The sequence below is a fragment of the Planococcus citri genome, chromosome 4, assembly GCF_950023065.1.
Source record: "Planococcus citri chromosome 4, ihPlaCitr1.1, whole genome shotgun sequence".
NCBI lineage: Eukaryota > Metazoa > Arthropoda > Insecta > Hemiptera > Pseudococcidae > Planococcus > Planococcus citri.
This window is the reverse complement of record NC_088680.1, coordinates 13,710,714-13,732,299: the sequence shown is the minus strand read 5'-3', so window position 1 is coordinate 13,732,299 and position 21,586 is coordinate 13,710,714. Positions and strand designations below refer to the sequence as shown.

At 34.5% G+C, this 21,586-nt stretch overlaps 1 protein-coding gene across 3 annotated transcripts in view; it reads left to right on the top strand.

The window, feature by feature from the left end:
• LOC135845767 (chromatin remodeling regulator CECR2-like) overlaps window positions 1-19,673 on the top strand; it is a 65,731-nt gene extending 46,058 nt beyond the window's left edge. For all 3 annotated transcript variants that reach the window (XM_065364592.1, XM_065364590.1, XM_065364591.1), the window contains 9 exons: window positions 4,545-4,652; window positions 4,755-5,014; window positions 5,105-5,281; window positions 5,385-5,591; window positions 8,899-9,161; window positions 9,247-9,493; window positions 9,581-9,734; window positions 9,833-10,012; window positions 15,014-19,673. In XM_065364592.1, coding sequence (XP_065220664.1) covers window positions 4,545-4,652; window positions 4,755-5,014; window positions 5,105-5,281; window positions 5,385-5,591; window positions 8,899-9,161; window positions 9,247-9,493; window positions 9,581-9,734; window positions 9,833-10,012; window positions 15,014-18,466 — 5,049 coding nt within the window. In that variant the 3' untranslated portion in view covers window positions 18,467-19,673. The remainder of the gene's footprint in view (window positions 1-4,544; window positions 4,653-4,754; window positions 5,015-5,104; window positions 5,282-5,384; window positions 5,592-8,898; window positions 9,162-9,246; window positions 9,494-9,580; window positions 9,735-9,832; window positions 10,013-15,013) is intronic.
• Window positions 19,674-21,586: the final 1,913 nt, after the last annotated feature.

The window sequence follows — 21,586 nt, the reverse complement described above, 5'->3', positions numbered from 1 at the left end:
CGAGATTCCGTCTGTCTTGGGGATTTTTTTTTATCATCACGAAACGTATACGAGATGGCAGCTTCAGGCAGCAGAACATTTTTGGTCAAATTTCTTCGCATCTTTTGAATGACGAGCGAGAGCGTGGAGGGTTTCTTTCATCGTTGTGAAATTTTTCTCGTTGTTTTGTCTGGAAATCAATCGTCTTCTAACTCGGTACAGAGATTATATTTCTCATTGTTGGATTAATAATAAAAGAGGAGACGAAAGCAGATATATTTTTCAGACGAAATTATCATTTCGTTAAAAGAGAGAAGATTGTTCTCATTTTTATCTCTTTTCAAGGCTGTAGTGTTCGCTCGGGCTCGACTTTGTGTGATCAGATTTTCAAACATGTTTTTCGCAAATTTCAGAAATTTTCCACGTACTTGGATATTTTTTTCGGTGACGTTTTAATTTTCTTCCAGTTTCGTGTGTTATCTGGTCGTCGAGTGGTTGGCGAATTTGAAATGCGTGGGCGCCAGCAAGACCGACTCGAGCTCGTTAGCTTTGATGAATGAGGTAGATGCGTACGTAAAAGTGCGTTTTTAATATACAAGGGTTGAAGGCCGAGGTGTTAGGGAGGCGTACGACACGACCAATCAGAGAGACTGGAAATATACCGAAAGGGATACGATGTGGACGTAAGCTGTAATATAAGTAAGATCCGCAGAAATTACCATTTGTTGGATACTCGACTCGACTCGACTCGTATTTCGTATCGTATCGTAATCGTGTCGTGTAGTTTGTAGTCCAGATTGCAGATACTTATTACGTATAGGAGGCGAATTAGGTCTTCGGTGTGTATTTGTGTAGGTACCTACTACCTACCTCTGGTAGTATATACGATATGTTGAAGGAGGAAAAAAAATGCTCGACTCGACCCACACAAAGACGACTATGACGAGTGACGACCACCACTAGTTACTATGGCGACGTGTATATAGTGAAGATTTATTCAGTGTGACAAGAAAATTCTAATCGGTGTTTTTCATTTTAGTACATTGAATATAAGTAAGTTAGATGATAGGAAATTATTCGAATGGGTGTTTTTGATTTTTATGATAGGTGTAGGGTCAGAGGTGACTCTTTATTTTATGCTTGGAAAAAATTGACTTGCAAGTTTTTCTCATTCTCGCCATTTTTTGTTGATTTTTATGAAAAAAAATCCTAGAAATGTTAGCCCCCCGCCCCCCAAAAAGCATTTAAAAATTTGAGGTCATCATGTTTTTACAATATCTAACCCTCGATATATTTCCCATTAGGGGAAAGAGCTTTGAGGGGGGGAGGGGTTATTACAAAATTTGAAATGACCCTTCTCTTTGTTTTTCACCTTTTTTTCAAGATTCCACAATTTCGAAATTTGTGTTATTTTCATCAGAAAAGCATCGTTTTATTGTTTTGATTCCTCCTCCGGATTCCTAAATAATGAAGAGGATTTCTGATTCAAAATACTTGAAGATTTGAAGAAAAAAATGATTTTTTCAACTTGGAGAGAATAGTCCTTCAAAAATTCTGATTTTTTTTCAATCAGACTTCAGATTTTCAATTCAATTTCCTCTTTTTTTTTAGAACTCGAATCTCTCGAAATACTGATTTTTGAGAGCTTTTGCCCTTGCTTTGCCAGGGCCAGTTTGTGTCTCTTTTCCATAATTGAAAAAAAAAACAGTTTTTTACTTTGAAACTCGCAGTTTCATTTCGAAAATTAGTAAATTTGTTTTTTCAAATGTTTTTCAAATTTTCCTTTGATTTTTTTAAAAATATTTTCAAAAAAATTGTCATGTTGAAAAAAGTGCTTCATTTGTTCAATTTGATTACATTAGCGAGAACTTTGAAGGTGAAAATCAAATCAAAAATTTTGAAATGATGAAATTATAATATATTGGACATATGCTTGCTTGAAAAAAATTTTGAGATGTTTCATGTTTGAAGCTTTGGATAAGCGAAAAATTTGAGTATAAAATTTTACATCTCCCATCTCCCCTCCCTCATAAAAAATTCCAAGAATTCTGCCAAAGTCCTGCTTTATTCAAAGGGGGCCGCCATTGTTTGAGTACCCAGAATTTTTTGTTCTTGAAAAAAGAAGATAGATATTCAAGAAGATTGTGACCAAAGAAATTTCAAATATTTTTTACAGATTTTAATTTTGTTTTAAAATTTTTGTCAACTTTAGGAGCTCCAAACAAGTTACCAGCACTGTTGAATGTGGGGGGGGGGGGTCGAAGAAAGTTTTTCCCCTTGAAAGAGAGCTCATTCTGGTGCAAGAATGCAAAAGTTTTTTTCTTTTTCAAGTGTTACTTTTGATTTAAGTATTTGATTTTTCTCGATGTTTTGCAATTTCGGAGGCTGCAAAGTAAAGAGACCAACATAGCTTGAGGAACCAAGAGTATATTTTTTTGAAAAAATATGAATTATTTCGATGAATTTTGACAAAAGGGGTGTAAAAATGCTTCTCCAGCTGAAAATTTCAGGTTTTAAAACGCGTTTTTTGATTTTTGGCAAATTTATAAAAATCAAATTCGAGCCAAAAATGGCAAAAAATCCAAAATTTTACCATCGTGACACTTCGAACCAGCAGAAGTGGATTTTTAAAAAAAATGATATGTTATCGATAGGCTCAAAGTGGGTCACAAACGAGCTCCAAATTTATTTAGGCAGATTTTATGGCACTTTTTGAAATTTTGGATTTCCAAAATATAGCTGGAGGCTCCAAAATAATTTAAAATAAATTCCAATCGTCTCCAGCGGGTTTAAATGATGGTACGAAATAAATTTCAGCCTCCCAGCTTTACTTGGTGATTTTTTTTTTTGACAAATTTCAAATATGAAAAATTTTCTGGAGGCTCTAGAACTGCACAAAACAGTACTATGGAATCGCTCTCAATCGGTTTGGGGAGGGGGAGGGGGTCAAGAATAGGGTGGGCTTATTACGAGTTTTGGCTTTTTTGGTTAATAATACATATGGTGAAATTTTGATGCATTTTGCCATTTTTGGCCATGATTGAATTTTTAAAAAATTCACCGAGAATTGAAAAATGCACTTGAGTGCATGAAATTTTAGTTGGTCGCTTTGTTCGGTTTAGTATAGGTAGTGAAAGTAGTGAAAAAGTAGTGATTTTAAAAATGGTAGTAAGTAAACGAAGTGAAAAAGTAGTGAGTTTAGTCAAAAAGGTAGTAAAACATTGAAAAATTCAAACTTGTAGTAACAAAAACCTTCAAATCATTGAATGAGAAAAAAAGTTGATTTTTGATGAAATTAAAAAAAATACTTCGTACAAAAATTTTCTCCAGGGTATCCAAAAGGTAGTGAAAGTAGTGAAAAAGTAGCGAAGTTAGTCAAAAAGGTATAGTGAAAAAATGACAACATTTAAACGTGCAATAAAAACTTTCAAATCATTGTGAAAAAAATGTTAATTTTCGATGAAATTAAAAAAATACTTTGTGTACTTACAATTTTTCTTTAGTTTCAATTTTTTTGAAAATTCTCCTGTGAAAAATTTGATTTTTATATTTTTTTTGTGTGCAAGAGTGAGGAGAGGGGGGGGGGGGTGAGAAAATTTGGTCGAAAAAGATTTCGAAAAAAGTAGTGAAAAAATAGTTATTTTTCCAAAAAAAGATACCATGATTTCCCAATTTCATTTTTTAAAAAAATTTTCCTATGAAACATTCGACTTTGTTTATTTTTTGTTTGTGGGGGGAGGGGGGAGGGAAGTCGAGTTTGGTTGAAAAAAGTAGTGATTTTTTCAAATAAAAATTTCTTTAGATACTTACCATGCCCCTCCTGATACAAAAATGTAAAATTTATGAATCAATAAAATTATTTTTTATTAGGAGGGGGAGGGTTCTCGAGGCGTGGAAGTGTAAAAAATAAAACTTCAAAATATGAGCCACTGCTTTGCACACTTTTTAAAAAACCTAAAAAAAAAAAATTAAAAGCAGATGTCGAGTAAATTTTGCAATTTTCTTTCGAAAAACAAAAAATTCCGATTTTATTTTTAAAAAGTTGTTAGGCGACTTGAACGCTCACAATGTTTAAAAAGCATTGAATTCATTAAATATTACGAAATACTGAAGAAATTTGGGGGGGGGAATTTAACGTAATGTAATGAAAACTGCACCAAACAGCGTTAAAACTTGTTTAAAATTATAGTTGAAAAATTTCAAAAATTGTTAAAAATTGATGTTTTTATTAAATTTGTACAAAATGAAGCAATTTTTTTTGTAAGAAATCGTCATTAAATTCGTTGAAAATTACTAAAAGTTAATGAAATTCACCATGAGAAAAAAATTGTTGAATGAGAAGATTGAAAAAACTTTGGAATCATCGTGTGAAAAATGTGAAAAATCGAGCTTTCATCTGGAAAGTTGAATTTTAAGGTTTACAAATCGTAATTAATTTCAGTTCTTCGAAAAAACAATTACATATTTGAATTTAATTAATAAAGTAGTGTAAAAAAAAATTATTTATGTATTTATTCAATAATAGATAATAAACGAACCTTTTTTTTTTTTTACGTATGTTGCAGGATTTAGATTCAGATAGCTTACGTGTCCATCCATTGGGCTACGATGCGAACAAATCGGCGTATTGGTATTTTTATGGCACCAGGTTATACAGAGAAGATTATCCAAAGGTACGTTTCAGCGTGAAAATTTTCGATAAAAATCAATCTGTGTTTCCAACCAATAGTTTGATCGACTTAATTATACACGAGTTTATCCTTCCGACCCCGCAGATTAAAAAAGAAAAAGAAAAGAAACGAGGCAGAAAACGCAAAAGAGGCCGCAATAAAGAAGAAGAAAGCGAGGAAGAAGAAGTCGAATTAGGCTCCGGTATCTGGCAAGTTATCTGTTTCACCGAAAGCGATTGGGAAAGATTGGCGGTGAACACGGAAGACGCCACTGATAAAAATGAACAAGCTTTGCATCAAATCATAGCCGAAGATTTTCTCCCAGAGATACCTAAATTGTTTCAAGAAAAAGAACGTTTGCAAAGGTTAGCTCTCTTTAGACCTTCATCGTATGTACTCGTATGATTGAAAAAAAAAATCACCCATGTAACTTTCTGAATTGTTTGTTGTTTTAGGAAACGTTTCTTGGAACTGCATCCTCGTAAGTCGTCTCGTATCGAGAACCTGAAACGAAGAAAAGAAGAAGAAATGCAGTATTTGGAGAAGTACAAACGAGCTTTAAGTATACAAGGTACCGATAGCGAAGAAGAAGTTGCCGCCGAAACCAATGCGAAGAAAGCTAAAAAAGCTAGGTAACTGAATAATGTTTAATTTTTTATGTATGACTATGAATTTGTCATTTTGAAAAAGTTCTTCCTATCGAATAAGGTGTTTTTTTTTTTTTTTTACTTTTAGACACGATAGGTGGAAAAATAGAAACACTCAAAAGGAATTGTACTCCGATGACGATAACAGCGATACCGAAAGTCTTCAGGAATCAGTAACGAGCTATGGGAGCAAGCCCATCATCGCCGGACGAGGCAGGCAAACGAATAATTCGTTATCATCCGCAACCGGAGAGATAATTATACATTCGGCGGAAAAGAATCGTTCTCCCGAATGGTAATTATAATATCGTTGATACTTGTTGCGCTGTTGTTGTTGGATTGTAATTTCGCGGTTGTGTTTACTTATTCGAGAACTCTACGTGTTTTTGATTTTTTTGTTACGAGTCGTCGTTAATTTTGGATTCGTTGATGGGAGGAGGGGGATGATTTAATTTCAATTCATGTCATATCGTAAGTAGAGGAATAAAATGGCAGGCAATTGTTAGTGTCTCGTACTTAATTTCTGTCACTGAAATATGAAAAAGTATTAGGAAGGCATTTGTTATGTTCGAAATTGAAAAAAATACAAAAACAACACTAAATCAATATTTTGTGAAAATGTCCTATTTTGAAAGCACAAAAAAATTTGAAGAAATAATAGAACAAAACATTTTTTGCTTAAAATTTAAAAAAATGATGGAAAAATTCGAGGAAAATTTTAATTTCAACAAACTTTAATATTTTGTGAAATACTTTGATGCCCATTTTTTGAAGCACTGGACAAAAATTCAAAAAAATACAAAGATATTTTTCCAAAAAAAAAAAAAATGAAAACACTTGAAGAAATATTCTAAAAACCAAAAAAAATCAGAATTAATGACCTCATCAAATTTTTAAGAAAATACATATATACACATATCAAAAAAATGCTGTAAAATTTTTTGGAATTGGGAGAATAGTTTTGTAAGACGAAATTGTTTCAGCAATGTGCTCATATTCGGAAGTTTTTTTTTTTCAATTAATACAGGAATGACACATTTTGAAAAAATATTCTAGCGATTATAAAAATTAAACTGAGCCAATAAATGAAAATTAAAAGTATACCAGAAAATGAAAGTTCAATTAAATTAATAAATTTGAAAAATCAAATTAAGCCATAAAATAAAAATCCCAAAATTGAAAATTTATAAAAATAATTCGGTTTTTAAAAAATGAAATGAATAATGTAATAAGGAAAGAAAAATAATAAAAATTTTAAATAGAAAATTTCGACAAAAATTGAATTAAACAAAAAAGTGAAAATCAATTGAACCAAAAAATGACAATTGAATTGAAAAATTACATTTAAATCGTGCTTACCAATAAATATTAATTGAATTAAACTAGAAAATAAAAATGAATCAGAATAAAAAATTATAAATTACATTGAATTAACCCAATCAAAATGAAATGAAATCAATGAAACAAATATTACGAATCGAACTAAAAACTAAAATTAATTGAATTGACGAGTAGAAATGTATCAAAAGTTTGAAAGCTTCAAAGCTTCAGAAATGCAATATCAATGAATTGAAAATCAAATTCAGTTTAAAAAATGATGAAATAATAACATTAATCCGGAAAACAAAAATTAGAATTAACTGAAAAACGAATTGAGCTTGAAAATAGAAAAAATGGGCCAAAAATTAAAATTAAATTGAAATGAAAAATGAAAAATTTAAAGAAATTAAATTAAACCCAAAAGTGAGTGTTGAATTAATCAAAAACACAAAAATTGAATCATACTGAAAAATCAGAGGCCATAAGTATTAGTGAAAAATTGAAATCAAATTGAACTGAAAAGTCAAAATTGACTATAAAAGGTATAATTGCAATTAAATAGATGATTCAATCTAACAAAGTGAAATTTTTAATGAGTTATTTTCCAAAATTGAATTTGAAGAGGATTTTGTGTGTGACGAAGTGAATCATACTGTATTTTGATATTATGTTAAAATTCGGAATTAAATGTACCAATTTTTTAAAAAAATGAAAAATATTCTAAAAAAGCCCCAAAAAAATTCAAAAATGATGGGAGTGTAATTTTTTAGAAAAAAAATCATCTATGTTTTTTAATGTACACTTGGGGGAAAAGTTAAAAAAGTTGAAAATGAAAAAAAATCAAAATTGACATTTTTTTTTGAAAAAAAATCAAATTAAAAATAAATTTGAAAAAAGCCTCAAAATATAAAAACAAAAATGATAATTTTTGTTCAAAGTTGGAATTTATATTTAATTGTTTTTTAAAAGTGCACTTGGGGAAAAAGTTAAAAAAGTTGAAAATGAAAAAAAAACAAAATTTTGACATTTTTTTTGAAAAAAAGTCAAATTAAAAATAAATTCTAAAAAAGTCTCAAAAAAACAAAAATGATGGAGTTTTTTTTTCAAAGTTGGAAGCATATTTTTGATGTATTTTAAAAGTGCACTTGGGGAAAAAATTAAAAAAGTTGGAAAAAAATCAAAACTGTTGACTTTTTTTTTTAATTAAATGGAAAATAAATTCTAAGAACGCCAAAAAAATTTTAAAATGATGAAGAGTATTTTTTTGTTAAATATTGGAAACACGTTTTTTTGAAAAAAAATTAAATGCAAAATAAATTTTAAAAAAGCCCAAAAAAAGTTCAAAAATGATTGAGTGTACCTATTTTTAAAGAAAATATATTATAAGAATCACGTATTGATGTCTTATTTAATTTTTTTTCTTTAAAAAAAAGTGCATAAATGGAAAAAATAATTGAAAAAGTTGAAACATAGTGATAAAGTCAAAACTTTTATTAGATATTACTTTTTTCAAGTACAGGATTTTGAAGTCTTCAATTTGCCAAAATTCATATGCAATTTTTTTGGGGATTTGAGGTATAAAAAATTGCATCCCACGAACGTGTGCAAATTTTTTTGTTTTCCTTCTGCCCACATTGATATAAGGTAAAATTGGTTGCATTCTGCATTTTCCATTTTTAACCAACACTTTTTCAAACTATTTTTTCCCTAATTTTTTAATTTTTAAAAATTTTCAATCAAAAGAACGAATTTGTTCACGAATTATTCTAATAACGAAAAGTAGGTATCGAAATATCAAGACTAAAGAGTACTTCTCCCATCTTCTCTTCGTTTGTTTCTCATTATCGTGTCAGTTTTTTACAATTTGCGGCTATTTTCCGAACAATTGAATAATATATTTGAGAAAGGATCTTCTCTTGAATTTTCTTTTTTTGACCCCTCCCTCTCCCCAGCACTTATCGTATTTTTTCTCTTCAGCATTTTTTTTATGATACATATATTTTTTTCGTGTGAATGAGGAAGAAGGAGAGGAGTCGTAGCTATTTGGAAATTCCAATTTTCGAAAAAATTCTCTTTTTTGTACGTTCGAGTTTTTTTTTGGCTGATCGAAGTAAAGGGAAAAACTTCTAGCAATATTTATAATTTTTTTCAATGGCTTCAATTATATTATTTCAGTACTTCTTCTCTTCAAATCTCGAAAAAATTGTCATCCATTCGGCAGCTTGTACTTTTCCAGGCCCTTTTAAACGTAACACACGCTTTGTATTGCCTTGTTATTTTAGGTGTGATATAAGAGTAGAATATCTTGACATAGGACTGCACAAAGTGTTGGAAACGCTGAAGAAACACGAAGACGCGTGGCCTTTCAAGAACCCAGTCGACGAGAAAGACGCGCCGAATTACTACAAAGTAGTGAAAACGCCGATGAGCCTGCGCAGGATGGAAGAGAAACTAGATTGCGGAAAGTACAAAAGCGTCGCCGAGTTTAAACGCGATTTCCAACTCATCATGGCAAATTGCAAGCAGTACAATGGCTCGAGGAATGGTAAGAAAAAAGTCAATTTCAAGTTAGCTATGTCTCCTGTTGAAAGGAGTTGAAAAAATTGACTAATTAATTAATTATTTTGCAGAATATACGGCGATGGGCGAGAACCTCGAGAAAGTACTTCAAGCCGGTATCAATAAATTCTTCAACTCGAATAATTCGTCCGATGGTGATGACGTTACCGAAAATAGTGATTTTCCCGATGTAAACAACGGTTCGCATCGGAGAAAGAAAAGAAAAAGGAGGAAGAGGACGACCAGCAAAAGTACCGAAGATAATGATAAGGAAAATGAACGCAAATTGTCCGCCTTAGATGCACCTTATTCGATCAAGTAAATTTGCACCACGTTTATTAATATTTAAATGTGTTCACGAACTGGAAATTTAAACGATGTTGTTGTTTTGTTGTATCTGCGTAGTTCTATCGAAAGTGAAAGTCGTAATGCTGACGATGCTTTGAGTATCGAGTCTCGAATAGGTGAACATAAACCGATCAAAAGAGGTAAAGGGAGACCTCCGAAGAACGCTTCTTCTTTCGATGCCTTTGATATTGTTGCCGAACAAACTCTTAGGGTGAGTGTTTGTTTTTTTTTAAAGGATTTTAGTACCTAATTTTATTGTAAGAATGTGAATTGTGAATTGATGGTTTGTTTGGTTTTTTTTTTACACAGGATATTAATAAATGGCTTAATGATACTCCTAAAAGTACGGATTTCGGATCAGCTAGTAATTCGCCGCCTCCCTCGAATTCACCTAGTGATCCGATTGCCATCGATGTCAGTCTACCGACGACCGGAACTCACGAGAAGATCAATCCGCAGAAATCAAATATTAGACCATTTAAGCATAAGGTGAGCCAACGTTAAATTCTAATGAAACATTTCTTGTCAGTTCAACCGTGACTTTTGCTACTCCCAAATTTTGAAAAAAAGAAAAAGAAATCACGAAAATGTCATGTGACGTGATATTGATTTTTACTCATTTTAAAAAAAAACGAATTGTCAAAAAATGATTCTTAAAAAAAATAAAAGTAAGTACGTTACTTTTTCCCCAAAATTGCAAAAAATCTACTTTTTTTGTCATTAAAATTGTCAGAAAGTCCGATTTTGAATCATAATTATCAAAAAGGGTGTGCTTTTTTTTTCGTATGTACCTAAAGATTTAATTTTTCTATCAAAATTTCGAAAAAGTTCTACTTTTTTTACGAAAATTCTCAAAAAACAAGTCCAAATTGTTTCCAAAATTAGGAGAACGATCTGCTTCTTTTCCAATAAATTCTGCTTCTCTGCCCAAAAGCCTCGAAAAATCTTGTTTTTTTTTCAGAATCCAAAAAGCTTGCTTTTTCTCAAAAATGTTTAGTTTGTCTGGACCAAAAAGTCCGTTTGTTTTTCCAGAGCTGCTTTAAATAAAAGTGATGTATTGTCAAAATTATCTGAAAGGTGCACTTTGCTTATTCCAATTAACAAAAAAAAAGTAGTTTTTTAGTAATTTGCCTAAAAAGTCAACATTTTTGTCAAAATTATCAAAAAAATCTGATATTTTCAAAAAAAAATGCACTTTTGAGCCCTATATTTTTTTTTTTTTGCCAAGATTACTAAAACAAAAATCTGATTTTTACATAAATACAAAAAATTCCAGTTTTTTTGCCAGAATTTAAATAAGTAAGTGTGACGTTGTGCTTTTCTGTCGAAATTGCCCAAATAACCGGGCTGGTTTTCTGCCAAACTTACTGAAAAAAAATTTTTCCTAAAATATTTATTTTTCTGAAACAAAAACAAGAAAGTCCAGGCTTTTTTGCCAAAACTGCCAGAAGCTTGACATTTTACTTTTCTGCCAAAAAAAGTTTCGGTTTTTTGTCAGGAATCTCAAAAAAAGTTACTTTTTGTGGTACGATTTTTTGCCAAAATAATTACCAAAGAGATCTGTTTTTTTTTTTTGGTTTTTTTGCTAAAAAATTTACCTTTCTGACCAATTCGGTTTACTTATTTCCCTTTTTTTTAGATTAAACTTTGTAATTCTCAATTCATTATTTATCGATTACTTTTTCAAAATTTTCAATTTTTTTTTTTGGAAATAAATAAATTTTGAAGTGCTTTTTGGCCAAAAATTCACTTTGTGGGTTTTGTCAAAATCGCCAAAAAATCTACTTTTTGCTAAAATTATAAAAAGTCACTTTTTCCATTTTTTTTTTTTTTTTTTGATGAAATCTTGAAGTTTTCCATTTATTTTTTCGTTGTTTTTCACATTTTTTTTTCTGGAAATGTATAAATTTTGAGCTGTTTTTTGCCAAGAAAAATTAGTTTCTTACCAAAATTCTTGAAAAAAGTACTTATTTTTTTTTTTTTGAAAATTGTCAAAAAAGTATGATTTTTTGACAAAATTGCCAAAGAGGTTTGTTTTTTTGCCAAAAAATTTACTTTTCTGACCAAATCATCGAAAAATGTCTGGTTTTTGTCGCGAAATGGTCAAAAAATCTACTTTTTGCTAAAATTATAAAAAACGTCACTTTTTCCAATTTTTTTTTTTTTTAGATCAAACTTTGTCGTTTTTTATTTATTTTATCGTTTTTTTTTTCAATTTTTTTTCTGGAAATGTATAAATTTTGAGCAGTTTTTTTACCAAGAAAATTTAGTTTCTTACCGAAATTCTTGAAAAAAGTACGTACTTTTACTTTCTATTTTCTTTAAAAATTGTCAAAAAATTCTACTTTTTGCTAGAATTATAAAACGTCGTTTTTTCCAATTTTTTTTGTTTTTTTATATCAAACCTTAGAATTTTCCATTTATTTCATCTTTTTTGTTACGATTTTTTTTCTGGAAATATATAAATTTTGAGCCGTTTTTTCTGCCAAGAAAATTTAGTTTCTTAACAAAAATTCTTGAAAAAAGTAGGTACTTACTTTACTTTCTATTTTTTTTGAAAATTGTCAAAAAGGTATGATTTTTTGTCAAAATTGTTCCAAGAGGTCTGTTTTTTTTGCCAAAAATTCTATTTTTCTGGCTAAATCTTCGAAAAATGTCTGGTTTTTGTCGAAATTGTCAAAGAATTCTACTTTTTGCTGGAATTATAAAAAATCACTTTTCCATTTTTTTTTTTTTTTTTTTTTTTTTTTTTTTTTTTTTTTTTTAATACTTGAGTATCAAAATTTGAAATTTTATATTTTTTTCATTATATATATAAATGAAGATATTTTTTGCCAAGAATATTTTAGTTTTCTGTTAAGATTCTCAAAAGAAGTACCTACTTACATTCTATTTTCTGTGAGAATTGTCAAAAGGGTATAATTTTTTTGCCAAAATTACCAAAGAGGTCTGTTTTTTTGCCAGTAAATTTACTTTTTCTGACCAAATCATCAAAAAATGTAGTCCGGCATATGACAATAGGAGTAATTGCACCCCCCCCCGCCGATCCTCCGGGACAACATTTTTCTTAACAGGGACATCCTAAGGAACATTTTAATGCAAAGTTGCCAAAAAAAAAGTTGGCCTTACTTACAAAATGGCGGCCATTTTGATTGACAGGTCAGCCGAAATCGCAGATTTTGCGTATTAACATAGGACTAGCACAAACTTTTTCAAACTTTACAAAGGTAGATCGAAAGATCATGCAAAAATTTATCACCTGTCCAAATTTCAAGTGCTAAAGTGCGTTTTTCGATTTTTGGTGAGTTTTTAAAAATCGAATTTAGGCCAAAAATGAGGGAAAAAATCAAAATTTTACCAAATTGACCAAGAAAGCTGAAATTTGGGATATACCCTATTTTCGACATGCCAAATCGATTAAAAACGGTTTCAACCCGTTTTGAGCAGTTCTGGAGCCTCCAGCAGATTTTTGAAACTCGAAATTCCCACAAAATTCCATCAAATTGGAGTTGTAAAGCTAAAATTCATTCTAAAAACTAGTTTCAATACGCTACGAAGTACTGCAGGTGAATTTCAAGTTGTTTTGGAGCCTCCAGCGACTTTTTGAAAATTCCTGAAGCCTCCAGCAGATTTTTGAAACTTTAAATTTTCACAAAATTTCATCAAATAGAGATGGAAAGCTGAAATTTACTCTACACTCCAATTTTAACACCCTCTGAAAACGACTTCTGGTGGATTTCAAGTCATTTTAGAGCCTTTAACGACTTTTTTGAAAATTACTGGAGCCTCCAGTAGATTTTTGAAACTTGAAATTTCCCCAAAATGTTATCAAACCAAGATGGAGAGTCGAAATTCATTCTGCACACTAATTTCAATACGCTATGAAGTTGACTGCTGGTGAATTTCAAGTCTTTTTGGAGCCTCCAGCAACTTTTTGAAAGGTTGTATGACGTTTTTTTGGAAAATTGAAATTTCCTAAAAGTAGCTGGAAGCTTCAAAACCATTTGAAAAATTTCAGCTTGCAAACTCCATTTGATAAATTAATGTTGGGGAAATTTCAAGTTTCAAAAATCTACTGGAGGCTCCAGTAATTTTCAAAAAAGTCGCTGGAAGCCCTAAAATGACTTGAACCCTCCTGAAATCGTCTTCAGAGGGTATTAAAATTGAAGTGTGGAGTAAATTTCAGCTTTCCATCTCCATTTGATGAAATTTTGTGAAAATTTCAAGTTTCAAAAATCTGCTAGAGGCTCCAGTAATTTTCAAAAAAAGTCGCTGGTGGCCCTAAAATTACTTGAACCCACCTAAAGTCGTCTTCCGAGGGTGTTAAAATTGGAGTGTAGAGTAAATTTCAGCTTTCCATCTCCATTTGATGAAATTTTGTGAAAATTTAAAAGATTCAAAAATCTGATGGAGGTTTCAGGAATTTTCAAAAAGTCGCTGGAGCCTCCAAAACGACTTGAAATTCACCAGCAGTACTTCGTAGCGTATTGAAATTAGTTTTTAGAATGAATTTTAGCTTTACAACTCCAATTTGATGGAATTTTGTGGGAATTTCGAGTTTCAAAAATCTGCTGGAGGCTCCAGAACTGCTCAAAACGGGTTGAAACCGTTTTTAATCGATTTGGCATGTCGAAAATAGGGTATATCCCAAATTTCAGCTTTCTTGGTCAATTTGGTATAATTTTGATTTTTTCCCTCATTTTTGGCCTAAATTCGATTTTCAAAAATTCACCAAAAATCGAAAAACGCACTTTAGCACTTGAAATTTGGACAGGTGATAAATTTTTGCATGATCTTTCGATCTACCTTTGTAAAGTTTGAAAAAGTTTGTGCTAGTCCTATGTTAAAACGCAAAATCTGCGATTTCGGCTGACCTGTCAATCAAAATGGCCGCCATTTTGTAAGTAAGGCCAACTTTTTTGTTGGCAACTTTGCATTAAAATGTTCCTTAGGACGTCCCCTTTAAGAAAAATGTTGTCCCGGAGGATCGGCGGGGGGGTGCAATTACTCCTATTGTCATATGCCGGACTAATGTCTGGCTTTTGTCAAAGTTGCAAAAAAATCTACTTTTTGCTAAAATTTAAAAAAGGTATTGTTTCCATTTTTTAAATCAAACTTTGAAATTTTCGATTCATTTCATCGGTTTTCTTCCAAACTGTTTAATTTTTTCTGGAAATATATTTTGACTAAAATAAAGTCTGAGCATGATGATTTTGAAAACCCTTTCTCTCCTTCACTCTTGAAATATTAAAGAAAATGTTATCCAAAAAATCCTCCTTTTTATCTTGCTTTTGCGCGTTGTCCTGTTTACTGAATAGCTTGTATGTACTAGACGTTGCTAAAATAAAAACTGCTCACACTCTAAATACGTCACTTCAGAAGTCAAGTTGCTTTTTCTTGGTCAAATTAATTTGGAATTAGCAAAAATCGCAAATATATCCTCGTATCTTCAACTTCTCTAACCTCTACTTTTGTTTTTACTTATTTCAGGAATTAACAAAAAAACGATCACTCAAAGAAAACCACCACAAACACCTACAGATGATCAAACAACGCCGCCGCGATACCCAGCGAACAATCGACCGCCTACAGCCGGGCAAAAGCAAAGGTAACTTGATCTCTACCATCTCGAAACCTCCCGGAGGCACGAAACCCGACGATTTACCCGGATCGGCGAAAATCAACAAAGAACCAGCTGCCAAGACCTCGGAGAACACGCATCGAATGAAACCAATGCTTAGTCTAGGATCCGTTCTGAGCACCGATGTAATCAACTTGGACGTTAACTCGAAAAAACACACGTTCTCCGATAACGATAGCGTTCCCAGCGATGACGAAGACCCATTCTCAGATGGTGAAGCTACCGCTTCTAACGAACACAATGAACCACAGGCCGAGAACTTAGCTTTAGACAAGGCGTACTCGGAGAGCGCTTATTTAGAAGAGAAGAAAGCGCAGGAGGAGAAACAACAAAGTGCTGAGACGAAACAGGAGGTGGCTTCTGGATCGAGTAACGGTTCCGGTGGTGGCAGTGGTGGTAACGTTGGTGGTGAAATGAAAGCTCCGGCTTCGGTTGGTGGTGGTAGCAGTGGTGTAACTTCTGCTGCTGCAGAGAAGAACGATAAACCTAAACCGAATTTGGGAGCTTGGTTTAAAGCATTCGGGGCACCGAAAGCTCAACAGACCCCGAAACGTAAACAGGAGAGTACGTTTAACGATAATCCGGCTACGCCTTTGGCCAACGAAGAACTAAAGGATGATTACGGTTCGACGAGCGGTAAAATGGCGTCGAAGAGTAACGAAGAAGACCGATACGATATCAACGAACCGCCTCCTCCCACTCCGGGAAGGTTCTTCTTGTACGAAGAAGACAGAGAGCGAAACGTTCCGGCTCCATTGCTTTCGCCGGATTTGAAACCGATGCGAAGGCAGCGTAAACTGAGCACCGGTAGCAGTATCTCGGAACGGTCGTCGTTCAGTCAGGACCCCAACGATCCGATGAATTCGCCTCATCCTAGTCTAGACGAGTCTTCGTACCAGTCTCCGCAACCCTACCATCACCAGTCACCTATACACAACACGGGCGCCCTCAAGGTGGGCTTTTACCAAGACACGTTCCCGAAATGCGGCTCCGACAAGAGCAACAGCTGCAGTCCTCGCGAGCCGATGAACAGCTGTAGTCCGCAGCATCCGATGTTTAGTCCCAGAGATTCGCTAGCCAGTCCTCGTGATTCGATAGCTAGCCCTAGAGATCCGATCTGTAGCCCGAAAATGGCCGAACCTGTCCATAGTCCGGGCGTTATACAGATGACCAGTCCGCATAATCCGATGCCTAGTCCCAGATACACACCTGTGGCCAGTCCTCGAGACCCTTACGCCGGCGAACCGGTTCATAGCCCTGTGTACGTGCCTAAGTCAGATCCGCAGCCGGCTAGCTCGCCTTATAAACCGTTCAGAAACGCTGCTACGCCTCAGCCTCCTCAGCCTGCACCGAATCCACCTCAGGAGAAGTCTCCTTTCTCGATATATCCGGTCAAGAAGAGGATATCGGCTGAGCTAGAGCAGACCTCGAAGCAGCAGGCTGAACAGCATGAGAAAATGGCCCAGTCTGAGAGCCCATTTGTGCCAGTGAGCAGCCATGATGGCGATCGTCATTTTACTCCTACTCCTGGGTGCCTTCCGCAGCATATTCTACCTCCTCATAATCCATACCCTCCTCCGCCGGATCCGGGTTCGATTCCGATGTCGATACCGCATCATCATCCGTTCATGGATACGTATTCGGATAATATCTTGCTCAGCTCGAATCCCTACTTCAGGAAGGACCTTTATGTGCCTGGTCAGCCTCCACCGATCGTCTCGTCGGCCTCATCCGGCCAGCCTTCTCATCTATCTTCGCTGTTTATGCAGCAATCCGAAGGAATGTACCAGAGTCCGGTGCCAGGCGATAAAATGGGCCAGAATCCGGCCTCGGGTCGTTACTCGCCGCCCCGACAGGCTTCTCCTATGGTCGGAGGACCTGCCGGATACGGTCGAGCTATCGATTTCACCGCTCCGGCCAAACCGAACGAGTCGTTCGCTGCGCAATATCATCATTCCAAGTTCCACGTAGTCAACGAAGCCGACGTAGCTTTGAATTACTCGAACAAGACTCAGCACGGGTATCCGCCGGGTATGAATTATCCGGCACCGCCTCCTTCGGAATCGGATCGAGCCAAGATGGAGGCTGAGTATCATCATCAACGAGCTGCCAAAATGGAATCACCTCTGCAGCCTTATCATCATCATGCTGCCGAAATGCACGAAAGAGCTGGGCCTCCTCCTCCGGCGACTCCTGTGGCTGTTTCATCGGAACAAATGTACCATGGATCGGCCCCTCATACCGGTTACCATCGATCCGGACCTAGTCCTTATGCCAATCCGCCCTCGTCGTCGGATTACTTCAACGGCAAACCTCCTCCTCCTCATCCTGCTTCGAATTACCATCTGGCTGATCTCCGAGCAGCTTATCCGAGCTTCGCTAATCCGAACGAACGACAGATGCACGACGATAAACAGTATTACCAAACAGCTGCGGCTGCCAAAACTCATCATATGGATCAGGCTTACATGGCGGATCGATCGATGACCGAGCTAATCAATTCTCGCCAGCCTCATTTCAATCCTTTACCGAATATCTCGTCGGCTGCGGCCAAATTAACCTCGTCTGGCTCGATGGCAACGTCTGCTGCCAACAACAGATACGATCTGAGTTACCACAATAGACCTGAACCGATGCCTCCAGTCTCCGCAGCTCCACCAGCCCCACCGACTAAACCTCCGGCCAAGAAATCGTCATCGTCGTCGTCGAAGAAAAAGAAAGCAGCTGCTGCGGCGGCGGCCGCAGCAGCAGCCGAACAGCAACAGGCAGCGAACGAATCGTCGCAGGCTCAGAATCCGTCCATGTATTACCATCACCTAGGCGGTGGCCAACCGAACGTGGGCGTGGGCGTTTCTCAGGACCTCAAGCATAACGGTATCGTTCCCGGCAGCGCTTTCAACTTTGGCACAGCTACCGCAGCTACGACGTTGAAAAGCGACTACCAGCAGTATTTCGATAACCTAAGAAGTAGTCGGTTTTTCGCCGAGACTGCCGCAGCAGCTGCTAATGAGAAACCGTCTCCGGGTCCGGCTCCGGCTGCGGTTAGTAACGCGTCGTTTCCGTTCTTGCCACCGCAGCGTGGATCTCCTTCGTTTAGCTTGGCTCATGCTCAGGCTTTCATGAATGCCAATGCGCCTCCGTGTCCTCCGGCTATATATTCGTCTCCGTTTCTACAACGACCGCCTGATGAGCTGCTCAGACCGATGATGCTCCAGCAGGGTCTGATGTCCGCTCATAACGGCGGGTATCCGCACGGGTATCTTAATATGCACGATCCGATTAACAGATCTCCTTGGTTATAATATTATTATGATACGGTTTGATTTTATTTTTTTTTATTTATTGTTTTTTGATTTTTAATTTTTATTTTCTGTTTGTTGTTTTTAACTTTTCTTTATCGATCGATGATGATGTATGTTTTGTGGTGTTTTTTTTTTATTTTTTATTTAATTTTTGATTTTTTCTCTTGAGAATTTATTTTATCTATTATTCTGGACGGGATTCCGGACGAAGCCACCGTTAATTGTAGTACTTTCACGATTGGTATAATTTAATGTGATATTTTTACTTTATTTGTATGTATTTTTTTCCTCATTCGTCGTGGACGTTTTACCCTCCCTCCCTTCCTTCCTTCCTTCCTCTTTCTCCCTCTTATCACCGTAGATAGGGGTTTTTTTTTGGTGTAGTAATGACGAAGGTTTTTTATTTGTTTCATTAGTTTTTTTTTTTAGAGAGATTTTTAACTCAACGCGACAAGGAGGAGGGATTTTTTAAACGCTTCGTTTTTTTCAATCATGTTACCCTAAAAGTAAAGTAAAAAAAATGTTCAGCTTCCATGCTTATGAAGTTTTTTGAGTGTTCTTGTAGAAGTAGGTCTAGATACCTAAAAATTTTATCATGTTGAATTTTTTTTTTTTTTAATATCTTCCCATTACTCAAAGTGTGAAATTCGTCGCACGAGTGTAGTTTAACGTTAATATACTATACGATAATTTTACCAAAATTATTATTAATGAATATTATCATGATACTCTTTGTTTTTCTTTTTTTGAGTAATGAAATAAAAAAGCAGTCGAGCTTCTATCTAAAAAAAAAAAATGTATTTATAATCGTTTTGGATTTTCTCAGTTTTATGAGAAGAAATTCGTGTGTCTTTGTGGAAGTATAATATATAATTATATTATATATAAATTGGTTAGAATTTGTGATTGTATTGTAATGACCAATTTTTTTTTTTTTTTTTTTTTGTATGTTTTATTTTCAATTATTTTTATATTGTGGTTTGCGAGGACTTAATCATGAGCAAAGTTCACGCGAATTTATTTTAGCATAAATTTCACTTTGTACAGTGGTTTTTTTTTCTTTCTTTCTTTCATGATGTTATGATTTTTCGAGTACACACGTTTTATTTTATTTTTTTTGTATTTATTTAAGCTGTAGTGTAGGTGTACTTGTGTGTACAGTGAACGATTGTTTTTATTTAGGAAAAAATAAACCTTTTTGTTTGTTTTTACGTTTTATTGAAGTAACGTTTTTCGATGTATTTTTTCTCTGGTTACTAACTTTTTCAAATTTTTCGATCATTGAACAACAATTTTGGGACTTCTCTTTGATCGTGTGTAAACTTGTTCGAACGTGTTTTAACCATCTTAAACAAAATTCCTCATTTTAACATTTAAACATTTTAAATCAACATTTAAATTTTTCATTTATTGTCCCATCATTTTGAAAATGTAAATTTTTGTAAGGATTTTCTCTCAAGTGATCATAAAGATGAAAAGATCTTACAATTAGATCTAAACATATGGAAATTTTGAATCGAATAAGAACAAAAAATTGATAATGTTCAATTGTTTAGGTTCATTTTTCAAATTGGCGCCTCATTAAAATATCATAACTACCTCAAATTCGTAATTAACGTCCACAAATTAGCATAAGACTTCATTAAAATGCAAAAATAACATCGAAATCGTGATCAGCGACCTCGAATTAGTAAGTGTACATTGATTTATTATTATTAAAAATAAAATACGTGTATTTAATGCTGGTGAATAATTACTCATGCCCCTGCAAAAAATCACGATAGGCAACCAATTCGATCGTAACTAAAAATTAGGAAAAAAATCATTCATCCGACACACATCGCCACCTATCGGAATTGAATGGAAGCTTTGTTCTGTTTTTAAAACTCAATTTGTAATTTCGCGATTTGAACGCTAGATATGCGCGTGGCGCTATCTATCGGAATATCTCGGAACTACTTCAGAGAGAACATCGAAAAACACGTTTCTATCACTCCAATTCGACGTAGTTCCGAAATATTCCGAGAGATAGCGCCACGCGCATATCTAGCATTCGAATCGCGAAATTACAAACTGAGTTTTTAAAAACACAGAACAAAGTTTCCGCTTTATTCCAATAGATGGCGCTGCGCGTTCATTGAAAATTCGAATTCCGAACTGTCACATCAACTTACTATTCCAGCCGGTAGATGGCGTTGGGGGTCCGTAATTTTCCGAGCTGGCGTTGAAAAAATTGCCTACCTGTATTTTCTTAGGCGATTTTTTATAGAATTTATCAAAAATTCTCCAACTTTTTTTTAAAAGGAATTATTATTAATTTGGAGTTTGGTAATCTAGTTTTAGCAGAGAAAACTCTTCACGAACGTGAAATTAGAGTGAATCTAGGGTACATCAAGGACGCTGAGTTCAAATTTACAATTTTGATCAGTCAGGGATGCCAACTTACCGGATTAAAAATCACTTCACAATTACATTCAAATTGAATTTTTCTCGGTCGAATTTTCTGAAAAACTCCACGTTTCTAATAACTTACTTTTCTGCCTTGAGAAGTTGAGAGCAGGCAACTTCTTCGACACCTTCAAACTTATTCGCGTTTTCTCCATTTAAAAAACCTCTCCACGAACGTGAAACGAGTGATTCTGAGATAAGTCGAGGACGCTGAGTTCAAAATTACAATTTTCATCAGCCAGGGATACCAATTTACCGGACTAAAAATGACTTTATATACAAATACATAATAATTATCATTTCTTGAAAGTTGAAAGTCATATTTGTTGAAAACTTCCACGTTTCGAATAATTTTTGCGCCTTATGAGTAGGCAACTTCTACGACATGTCCAAATATTTTCACTTTTCTCCATTTTAAAGCTCTCAACGAACGGAAAAAAGGTGATTTTGGGATAAATCGAGGCCACTGAGTTCAAATTTACACTCTATTTCAGTCAGGGATGCCAACTTACCGGGTTAAGAACAGGTTGACATGAAAATCGCGTTAGTTTCATTGGAAACCCCCCCCCCCACATTTCGAACGGTTTTTGCGACTTGAGCGTAGGCAACTTCTTCGACACAATTCATTTCAGCCAGGGGTGCCAATTTTCCGCATTAGGAAAATTGTACATG